Source organism: Euprymna scolopes, chromosome 30 (genome assembly GCF_053919585.1).
Source record: "Euprymna scolopes isolate OS-2025 chromosome 30, ASM5391958v1, whole genome shotgun sequence".
In the NCBI taxonomy this organism is placed as follows: domain Eukaryota; kingdom Metazoa; phylum Mollusca; class Cephalopoda; order Sepiida; family Sepiolidae; genus Euprymna; species Euprymna scolopes.
Genome location: NC_136511.1, coordinates 82448760 through 82460940, shown reverse-complemented (window position 1 = coordinate 82460940; position 12181 = coordinate 82448760). Strand labels below are relative to the sequence as shown.

General features: G+C 35.6%; 1 protein-coding gene across 6 annotated transcripts in view; it reads left to right on the top strand.

Moving 5' to 3' along the window:
* The window catches only part of LOC145254860 (coiled-coil domain-containing protein 6-like), a 181176-nt gene that overhangs the window by 120465 nt on the left and 48530 nt on the right, over positions 1-12181 (top strand). For all 6 annotated transcript variants that reach the window (XR_013863818.1, XM_080113716.1, XM_080113717.1 and 3 more), the window contains exon 4: positions 8283-8386. Coding sequence is in view for 5 of the 6 variants with exons in the window: in XM_080113716.1 (XP_079969842.1) it covers positions 8283-8386 (104 nt within the window). In the remaining variant the exon portion in view is untranslated. The remainder of the gene's footprint in view (positions 1-8282; positions 8387-12181) is intronic.

The window sequence follows — 12181 nt, the reverse complement described above, 5'->3', positions numbered from 1 at the left end:
GGGAAACCCTTCATACCAGTTGTCGCTATCCAGTTCCCCCTTGAGGGAGCTAGTCTCCCTCCCCTTCACTCTCCACATTAAAAAATGGCCTTGTGCCTAATTTGCTAAGTGGGGAAACAAATAAATTTCGGCCTGGCACTCAGGGACATCCTGAAAGCAAATCAGCTTTTGATAAATGTGGTTGGACACCCCCATTTTTTATGGGGAACTGGTTTTCACCCCAACCCAACATCTTAGAGAAAACAAACCCAAAAGAACTACCTCGCAGCCGTACTTAACTGCGAAATTGATGTTTGACCTAATTCACTTCTTAGTCAAGTCATCAGGCTTTTTTTTGTTTTTCCGCTTTCACCTCAAGGATTGGGGTTCGAGCTTACCTCCCTCCTCCAAACTTATTTATTTTTTTTTTTTCAAACACACAGGCACTGCTGGACTGTTCGTATTGCATCACGTATGGCAGGAAGTCATCAACCTATTAACCTCAAGGGTTCAAGTTCGAGCCTAACTACCCACCAAAACTTTTTTTTTTCTTTTACATCTCCAAACACCCAGGCAACGCCGGGTATCCCGTCTAATCTAGTCTATTATATAAAAGCGAAAGTGTGTGTGTGTGTGTGCACTTTTTGTGTATGTCCGCAAAAGGCTTTTTTCGAGGGGGTGCTCGGTCGGGTCACACCTTGTTAAAACTTTTTATATGCTGTTTAAATCATATCTACGAGTTAAGAACGGGGGTCGCGTCTATCTTTAATTTGCCTGACTTTTACGTGCTATTTTCGAGATTTTTTTTGATCACCGCATGTTTGTTTCGCTTTTCAGTATAAAAAAGCGAAACTGAATCGTATCAGCAGTTCCCCAGCAAAGCGATGGACGTTTGGTCAATGTCGGTTTTCACCGTCATATCAGACAATTGCTTTCATTTGGACACTCTCCTAACAAACGGGAGAGCTGGTTTTTCCCAACACGTTGGGGAAGCAAAACCAGACAAAGTTGGGTAAACAAACCCAAAAGAACTATCCTGCAGTAAAAGGATTTGACATCATTAGACACGCACTTAAAAACTGCGGAATAGCGTGATGTTTGACCTCAATTTGAACTTCTTCACTTTTTAATCATTATATTTACTGTCTTACATTGCTTCCATCTCCGTAGCGCATGTGTTTGGCATCAGCTTATTGGCCTCAAGGCTCCAGATTTGAGCCTACCTGCTACCAACGCCCTGCCCTTTTTTTTTCTTTTGCACCTGCAAAAGATTTTTTTTTCCCCATTTTTAAAATTGCTGTTTCTTTGTTTTATTTTAAGAAGTTTAACATATTTTTATATTTAAACGATTCGGTTTCCTTTTTTTTCTGCTTTAACCCCCCCCCCCCATCAAACACACACACCTACAAACACCCGGGGAATGCTGGGTATCCCTGCTAGTCATATATATATATAAGCGAAAATGTGTGTGTGTGTGTTTGTATGTTTTGCAAAAACTTTTGACGGGCCACGGATTTTCATGAGTTCGGTATCATTTTGAAGCTCCACATCTTGGACAACAAATATCGAAAAATTGGGCAAAAACATTCATTCCTTCATCCTTAACGGCTCTCGTTTTTTACAAGGAGTGAAAAAAATGGTATCTTCATGTTCAGATTGCTTTACGCATGCGTTATTACGCGCAAAAGACGTACATTGAATTCGTTTTAAATATTATAAAAACCAAGCCACTTTCATCCACGCGTCGATAGCGCGATGGGTTAAGTGACAGCGTCATTATCTAAAGATTTCAGGTTCAATCCCAGTTATCAGATGTACTTTTTTTTTTTCTCGATTTTGAAACATTCAATGTTGAAATGAGGTTATTTATACCATTGTTTTTCCGCTTTTCACTGTGTTTTTCTTTTTTTGTTCTTGGGTTTTTGTTTATCTGATTGTTTTAAAGAAGTTAACGCTTGTTTGCTGATTTATTTGTTTTGTTTTAAACTGTTTTTTAAAAGTTTAAACAGGGTTATTAATTCGCTTATTCTTTGTCCCCCCCCCATCTCCAAACACCCGGACAACGCCGTCCGTTTTTTGGGGGAGGGGGTTTGTTTTTCCGATTTTTAAAAAAAAGTTTTACATTCGTTGGCTGTTTTTTTTTTTTTTTGTTTGGGTTTTTCCGATTTTTTAAGTTCTTTACCCCCCCCTCCCTACACACACACACACACAAACACACAACGCCGGGTACCCTGCTAGTCTATATATATAAAAGGCAAAATGTGTGTGACCATTTCGTGTATGTCTCGCAAAGGCTTCTTTCGCACACGCTCCCGGGGTCGTTACGATCGCTTAGAACTATTTATATAGCCCCTAGATAATATCTAGGATTTGGGAACGCGTAGCATCTAGATTTATTTAAAGCGACTTTTACAAAATTATTGCTATTATGGCTTCTCACGTTGATTCACCTTTTTCATATAAAAAGTGAAACTAATTCAAAAGCTAACAAACTGTTCTCGGCATCGTGCCGGGAACGTCCGCAAGCAATCAGCTTTGATCAATGTGGGGACAAACTCCTATTATATCAGACAATTGCTAATCAATCTGAATAATGGGGAGCTGCTTTCCCCCTCCCCAACATCTGTAGGAGAAAAAAACCAGTCAAAGTTGGGAACTGCGTGACTTCTATTTGACTTCATTAATTAGGTCAAATAGAAGCAGCAGAGATAATTTTTATTGCGCCCACCTGTCAATACTTAAATAAATAAATTCAAACGTGTTTCCGTTGTATGTCGCGGTGGCCCAATGGTTAACATTGCACGTTTTTTGTTTGTTTTTTTTTTCCACACTTTAATTTCCAACTTTGCCTCAAGGGTTCAGGTTCGATCCTCATACTCACCTACCAAAACTTTTTATTTTACCCCCCCCCCCCCGCTTTTGATTCATCCAAAATCACACACACCCAGGCATCGCCGGGTAACCCCCCGCTAGTCTATATATATATATAAAAGCGAAAATGTGTGTTTGTGTGTCTGCTAAAAACTTTCGACACACAGAACAAAAATTCACAAGCCCCATCCTTTGCCCGAAAAATATTGAAAACTTGGCCAAAAATGTTAATTTTTTCCACCCCGAAATCGACAATTTTCGGCAGGGGGGGGGGGTAACCAAAAACAGTCCTCTTGTGACGACGACCGGTTCTACGCATGCGTCAGATGACGTCATGACCTGATTTACTTTAAATACTTGAAGAACTGACTAAATTTCATGTACGTTGTGTTAGCTCAGTTGGTTAGCGCGTTGGGTCATTATCCAAACGTTTTGGGTTCGAATCGTGGTGTGAGATGTCTTTTTTTTTTCTTTTTTTTTTTTTCAATTTTTTTTAAATTGAAATATTGAACCAGTGTTATTTAAGCCATTTTTCACGTAACGTTCGTTTTTCTGTTTTTTTGTTTTTTTTTTTTACTTCACTTATTCACCCCTGACCACACACCCAAAAACACCCAGGTACCCACCGATTTTTTTAAATTTTAATATCGAAACAGGCTTATTTAAGCCATTTTTCTTTTTTGTTTTTTCGATTTTTACATTTAACATCGTTCGTTTGCCTTACGTTAGTTTCTTTTTTTTTTTTCCCCCAATGTTTTGATCCCCCACCCCCACCCCGCTTAAGTTTTAATGTTTTCTTTTTTTACTTCGCTTATAACAATGCTTACGTCGTTGTGATGCTCAACGACTTCTGTGCGCGCACCTGTCAATTTGGTTTTTACTTAAATTCAAACATCTTTCAGTAACTCATTCTGGCTGGCCGATTTTATTTTCAAACTTCGCCTCAGGGCTTCGGGTTCGATTCCTTCCTCTTCCTCCGGGTTCTTTTTTATTTAACACCACACACACCTCAAAGCACCCGGGCAACGCCGGGTACCCCCGCTAGTCTAAATATATAAAAGGCAAAATGTGTGTGACCAAGGAGGGGTCGGTTTTTGTGTCAACATTTTCGCAAGTCTCCTTTCGGTTGACTACTCTTAATTCCAACGCTTGTGACTTCTGGTTCTGTGATGGACACATCAACTAAGACGTTAGAAGAGTTCAGATTAGATTCACAAAGGGCAAGAATATGAAAAATTGCGAAAGAGAAATGACAGGATATTGGAAAGTTCTTCTTGAGAGCTCTCCTGTCAGTATAGGAAATAGTAAAGTGATTGTTGTGATGATTAACAGAAGGCATGATAATGAACAGAGAAAAATTGAATCGTTTCAAGACAAACCCAGTTTGAAAAAGGCCCCACCACCATTCAATCCGTTGGATTCCAAACTGGCTGGATAAAAAAGACCTTCAAGAGTTCAGTAGGGCAAGAAAGGGTTACTAGGTTGGTCGACAGAAAGTTTATCCTTTAACTGATTATTTGGCTGACCAGAAACTAGTGTTTTACCATGAGACTCTTCTCTCCAAGAAAGAAGTAAGACATCAACCAGATATTTTAAAAGCTTCAGTGTCAAGAGCGAATAGTGAAAGACCTCACTAAATGAATGTCATCCATTAAACCAAAGAAAGAGAGGGAGCAGATCCTATTTTATCTAGAAAAGAAGTTAGATGCTGTCTATTATGATAATAAAGCTCCGATCTTCTATGATTAATATGTTTTTAATTTTTTTTTTTTTTTTTTTTTTTTAAGAATCACTCCAGTCATGAAGCCAGTTGATATAAGGAAGATTATCGCAAAGAGAGCGGATGCCTGTTAATTTTAGTTTTGAAAAGGCCAAAACTATAGGTAGGAAGAAAAGTCAGCAGAAAGAGTTCCACAAGTCTGCAGTTCTTGAAAAGAAGCTCCTGGAATAGGAAGCTGTATTACGACTTATCATAACACCAAATTGGAAACCACTAGACCAATGAGTCAAACAAGCTGGAATAAAGGAAGCAGTGAATAAATCAGACAATTCTGAAGAACACATGCCATAATAGTATTTATAGAAAAGATTGATTAGCAATATCATGTAATAGGGAGAGGCTGAAGAGAAAAGATGGATTCAATCAAATTAGATACATTTCTGTACTATATCAAGAATCCTTAAAAAAGAAGATTCACCAGCCCAAATTGATAACAATACTCAATACATTGTCTGATAGATTTGTAGAGATAGAGAATAATGTGAGAATAAGTTTAAAGTGATAAAGAGAACTAACTTTACAATAAGCAAAAAGAGTGAGGGATCTAATATATGAACTCCCAGAAAGATTTGATGAGAAAGAAAGACCAAGAAGTTTCAGTCGATTTCTGAAGACAAGAAGTAGTAAGAATAATTGCATAGAAGGAAGAGCAGTAGAAAGAAATTGAAAAGTACTTTTAATGTTTGAATAAAAGTACCTTTTTAAATATTGTTACAAAAAGGTTTAGTAAAAATATTTCGTTAAATGTTATTTTATATTTTTTACTTTTAAGTAAAAAAAAAAAAAGTTTAATTTCTATTTATAAACTTAATGTTCTAACATTTTTAGAGAAAACAGCCAGACGGTACATTCTGAACATACCATATACATGCGTTTAGTGAAAAACCTTTTAAGAGAAATGTTTCACTTCACTCACAGGCCAGAGCAAGTGCACAGGCTTGGCAGAAACGTGCACCTAGCTCTAATCCCAGTGGCATCACCTTTACCTCTGTCCCCCAACTGACTGATTTACTTCTATTTCTTCTTAGGAATCCATCGCCCTTCTCAACTCGCACTATTTTTGCCACCCAACAACAAAACTACCTTCAACTCCATGCAAAGTTGTACCTCAAAATATCCAAAACACAGAGCATAAACTGAACAAAGCATACAAAGGGGACTAAAAAAGTGACTTATCCTGTTTCTTGCTATCTGCTCCTTTTGTTGTCTTCTGCTGTTAAGTTGCTCTTTCAGCAAGTTGGCCCAGATTTTATAGTCGATTGACTAAAGTCCATAGGCAGGCTATGCTCTCAAAGTCTCTTGATAAAAAAAAAAGAATAATGGAATGGTGTACCTTTCTTTAGTTATTTTTATTTATTTTTATTTCTTTTCAAATTTCTGTTTTTTTTTTTTTTTCTTCCTTTTTTTGTTTGGTCTCTCCTTTCTCTCACCAAACGATTTTATGTTTTTGAGAGAAAAAATATGTGCCCGTGGCCACTCATTCGCACACCTCTTAAAGAAGTGGATTATCCTGGTCATAGCACCAAATTGTAACCCCTATGAACCGGAGCAAGTGCACAAGCTTGGAAGAAACGTGCACCTGGCTCCAATCCAGGTGGCATCACCTTTACCTCCGTCCAGTGGTAGGATTGATTTTGCCGCCATGGTTAGTTCACCTGCTTCAAAATCTTGGTTCGGCTTTCAAACTGCATCAAAGCCGATCTGCAATGGACTGCACTTCCATGCAATAGGCGTTCGACAAAGACAAAAGAAGTCAAAGATCAGTTTTTTTTCATAACATGAAATAATTATTGCACTAAAGATTACAAGTTAGAATGTTCATAGGCGTTGGTTACTTTGTACAATTATAGAGGCTGGCAGCCATTCGCTAACGCAGTTCTTTGTTTACCATCAGTGTCTGCTTAAGGAAAAAAATCAACTTAGAAAAAATCAGTGGCAAGTGTCAACCAGGATGCAATGGGAGGGAGAGATCGCCGAAGAAAATGCATGGCTGTGTGTCACATTGGATGTCTTTACTTTTCGTTATATTGGGAATCTGTTAGCTTTAACTCCACCTCTTTATTATGGGTTCTAAATGTCAATCAGAAACTGTCCCTTTGTCTTTCACCCTTCGCTAGGTCCAATTACGTTCCGTCTCCAAAAGGAAGGATCAAAGTATTTTCATTACGCCTAGAACTCCCCCCCCCCCCCCCGAATCGCTGAACAACAATCTTTCCAGCTGTCTAGTCAATCCCAAAAGGCTCAGCACAGAAGAAAAAGAAACAAAACGAACACTTGAAATTATCGAAGACAAAAGGGGTTATTTTTTTTTTTATGCTCACTTGAATCCTAATTCAGATTTATTGCCCCCTGGCTTCTGTCGTGGCCAAATTCCATTCCGAAACTGAATTACCATATCAGTAAAAGGCAATAAATATCCAAATGCCTGTCCACGCTTAATCCCAGCTGTCATCTTACTTTGATGGCCTCTTCCTCATCTCTCTTGATTAACACATTTTCGGCTGACACTCAACAGCAATCTAGGACCACCCAGGAATTGGTTCTAAGGTCCGATTTTATGAGAAACAAACTTTATCTTGAAATAAAGTTTCTCTTTTGTTTTTCTTTTCTTCTTCCAGTGTCCACAAATTAGTATGTGTGTGTGTGTATTGAATTAATGTCATATCAACCTTTTTTTTTTTTTTTTTTTTTTTTTTTACATAGGCATCACCACATTATCAAGGCCCAGAGGCCACTCAAGGATAAGGGTTAAAGAGTGTACAGTAGAAATTGGTCAATATAGTAATCATTAGTAATGAAAATTTGGTAAATTTGATAACTTATATGGAACGGCTCATCAAGAAATTATTTACTTTAGACTTGAACACAACCATATTGTAGTCAGCCGGAACAATGCTTTCTTTTTTTTCTGCATCCTCATTACCATATCAGCATCATCGCTGCATCTGTGAACTTGCCACATTGTTTTTAAATCATTGCAGATTGAAGCAATGTGATTGGTCAGTGGGAGGTATGTTAACGTAGAAAGTGAACATTTTCATTAGAAATGAAGTTTAGTTCAAAGGAAATGCTGTCTTAAATAGGTCAAGAGATATGTGGTAAATAAAGTAGTCAAGTCTTTCACTAGAGGTTTTGGTCTGAACATAATTACGCTTTCTTTTTTTTTTTTTCTTTTTCTTTCTTTTTCTTTCTAGTAACTCTCCTGTATCTGCGAAAAGAGAAGTTATGGAAGCTCTATATTATGATTTAGAACAACTTGTATCATAATCCCAAAGAATAAAACCTACAAATGGAAACCTTGGAGCAACATGTGTTTTTTAGCAGCAACTGCTACAAAAGATATAGAGAAACACAGCTGCAATGTTAAAAAAAAAAAAAAAAAAAAAGTGAGACAGACAAACTCTAGACACTGCCACAGCTACTACTGTTGAAACATGTACACAATAATGCGGTTATTTATGGAATGAGCAGTAATATGTTACCCACATAATACTGCAGCAGACTGATATATTTATTTATTTTTTCTTTACTTGCATATATCTATATTCTCACAACTTTGTACAGGTTTATTTCTAAATATACATATAATCTTTAGTTATGAAATTTCCTTTTTTGGCATCCTCTTTGAATTTACCTTTTCTGTGTATTTCAGTTGCGGAGAGAAAAAGTTGAACTGGAAAATGCTCTTGAACAAGAACAAGAATCATTGGTGAATCGGCTGTGGAAAAGAATGGACAAATTAGAGGCAGAGAAAAGGTTAACACATCGGTTTTTCTATTCACTTGATGTATTGTAATGAAATCATTTTAGTTTTAAGGTAGACAACTATTGTATTCATTCTAAAATATGAATTATCTCCCTTGCTGATTTTTATTTTTAAGGTGATTAGTTAAAAACGTTTCATATTAGCAGTCAAAATAAATAATTAGAAAAATAAATTAAATAAGTATGTTATATTGCCAATATGATACAACAATAACAAATAACAATTGGCTAACAAGAAGCAAAGTTTGATTTATCAGTTGAAATGCTATTTGGGTCTTACTTTTAAAATCTGGCAAGAGAACTTTATATGTTAGAGTGAATTACTCTTATGTTTCTTTTGTTCATATTTAGATTGTTTGGACTATTCTCATCTTGGATGTTATTCTCACAGCGTTTCAATCAATGTAAGCACTGACCTTCAGGTATATCTTGCCGAATTCTGTAATCTTTATAGAATTTTGAATTGAACGCTTTAATAAATCTGCTGGAGTAGCTTGCTCTTGTTCTGTCAAGCTCGAATATATAGAAGTTTTAAATAATTCATAATTTTCTTGGTATCAACTGCATTGAAGATTGAACCTTCAACCTCCAGAAGAAAGTCACAGATCTATTATTTAGCACTTGTATCCTTTATGGCATAGGTCCTATGGAGAATTTTAAAAACCTTAAACGTATTGTTTAGGTATGTAGTGAATTACATGGTTTCATTTGAAATTTCATGCCGATTATAGACAGGCTGCATTCGAAGAAGGTTAGAGATTGCATTAAAGATTGTTAGAATAATATCCAAGATCAGAACAGTATAGTTCAAATAATACAAATTGTCAACTCTCATCTCCAAAATTCTGAAACCTTTATTATTAAAAAGTATTTTGAAATATGAAAATCCAGACTGTTAGGAATACAACAGTACAATTTTATCATTTATTATTCACAAAGTGGGAGAGAAAAGTTATTTGTACAAATTCAACCATCACTGTTGGATTGTTAGTGAAGTGGTTAAGGCAACGCCCATAACAGGTGGTTCCTCTTTAGAAAACTTACATTTTTCTCTTTGTGATTTTCTATGTTAATCCCAACAACATACACTAAATTAACAAAATTAACTATGCAAACTGTCAAAAAAATTTTTTTTAATTACCACTTTTTTTTAAATATATATATATGTAATATATATATATATATATAAGCAGGATCCGTACACAATATTGCCAGCAAAAATCGAATAATCCTGGAAACCAATGATCTCACCACTGAACTGTCATTATCTTTATTTGATTTTTTTTGTTACTGAGCTATAAATATAAGCTGCATTGTTCTGTAAGTACTAAATTTATAAATAACCTTTAAACATTAGTTGCAAAAACCATCCTTGCAGCAACATGTTTACATAGAGGTGAGATTTTGAGAGGGAGGTTAAGTAATCGTCTGTACACAAATGTTGAAAGGAAGGTAATATTTGATAGAGGAAAAAAAATGCATGCGCTTCCATAACCCTAAATCCTGGAGAAAATGTACAAAGAAAAAGCTGAAATATTATATGCAGTTGGAATAAGGAGACATTAAGTCAATTTATCACATAAGACAGTTAATTGTAAATTTTGCCCCTAAATATCTGGGATGGTCCTATCAACACTCTTCACAAATGAGAATACATCAAGTATCAGGCAATAAATACTTCTCGCTGTTGGGAAGATGACTTCTTCTTAGCTTAGAAAGTTCTGGTAAATTCAAAATGATGCAAAATCACTTTGTATCCTCACAGTAAGTGTAAGATGAGGTAGAAATATATAAGAAGACAAATTCTTTAAGATAGAAACAGTGTACAGCAGTGGTTTCCAACCTTTCAAATATGGTGACCCATTTGAGAACAAGCAATCAGGAAGCGACCCCCAACCCTTAAAATATCTTGTATATACTTTAACTTTTGTACAACAAGCTGCCATATATTGCAGTTATTGAATTAAAGATTATTTATTCCTGAAGTAATTATTCATTTCGTAAATTCACAATTTTAAATTCATAAAAAACTCCAAAACTACTACAAAAATTGCAAATCAAGTCAAAATTATTCAAACACATAAATTTCCACTTCTATGTAAATTATGTTTACAAACTGACCATAATGAGACAGCTGGTATTGCAATTTTTTAGATAGCAATTAATAAATCCAACTCCATTTCCTTTGCACATGGAAAATGCCCAACCTCTCACGACACTGACAAACAAATCTGCTTTTGCACTCTTCTACCCTCAGAAAACGTTTCTAAGATTAAATAGTAAACAGAAATGTCTCCTTCATATCAATGTTTTTCATCATGTTTTATACAATATTCACATTTGGCTCAAAATCAATTGGCAACATTGATGTCAAAACTCCTAATGGGATCACGGCCCACAGGTTGGGAACCACTAGTTTATAGTTTAAGAAAACAAAAAAATTAAGTTTTGCATGAAATGATTTGGGCAATAACCTTCTTCCTCTGGAAGGAGAGTCTTCCATGAATATTCCCTTAATTTTAAAGTTCAAAATTTAAGAATTTATTAAAGTCTTGAACACACTCAGTAATGTTTACATTTGAATATAAAAATAGAATATAGGGACCTCTCCCCCCCCCCCGAAAATATTTTGATCTGTATGATCATAAGTTCAAATAAACATCTGCCACATTTTTCTTTAGCATGATTACAGAAGCATTTTAGAAAAGCAAATGAAAACCCTCTACAAAAAGAAGCTATAGGTGAATGGAGCATTCGTTATTTAATTAAAGAGGTTGACATAACAAACAAGTAAACTTGTGTCATAACGGCTGCAAATGTATTGTTTAGATTTAAGATGAAAACTTTAATAAGATATATATTACACAAGAAATATGTGGTTTATATCAAATGCAAGTCTCCAAATTTAAAAACACTCTCTCCCCCTCTATATTTATAAAGAAATGGCAAGAGATTCACAATAGTGTAGTGAAAAATAAATATTCCAAAAATGATCGCATTCCTTTACACACCTACAAGTGTAAAATTACGCAGCTGTGACAGTGAAGTGATTGATAATCAAAGCTTTACTATTGAATTTTATTTATATTGTATACTAGCTTGGGTGACCAGCGTTGCCCGGGTGTTTGGAGGTGTGTTGAGCAAAAAAAAAAAATTGTAGTAGGCAGGCAAGCTCAAACCTGTACCGTGAAGGAGGAAAAGAATGTGAAAAAAAAACAAAAAAAAACCCTGACGTCTTTGCTGTTGTGTCCATTGCCAAACCAGAAGTGACAAAGGTTTAAATTAAGGCTAGTCAATCAAAAAGAGGGGATGATTTTCGAAAATATTGGAGAGAAAAGCGACCCCTCCCTGTAGAAAAGTGCCCAGTTGAGGGTGAAGGAATTAATGTTTTTGGCCAATTTTTGGTCTTTGTCGTCCAAAAAAATTAAAATGATACTGATCTTGTGAAAACCTATCGCCTCTGTCGAAAGTTTTACGCAGACGTACAAACATACATATATACATTTAAACAGACAGGTGAGATTTGTATTATAGATTGCATCGTTTAATATTTAAGTTTTCTATGGTCTACCAACATTCTCTCCATTTTTTTTCCAAATAAAAGCTGTTAATGATGATCGATGCTGACTGGAATTGGCAAACTGGGTTCAAATCCAGTTAAGTACATTATTCTCATGACACAAATAACATGGAAATAGATACAAGCTCTCAAATTCTTTCCAACTATAGACAAAATAGCAAATCAAATTGTTTCTATTGTTTCAGCATTTACTCAGAAAAGGCTGA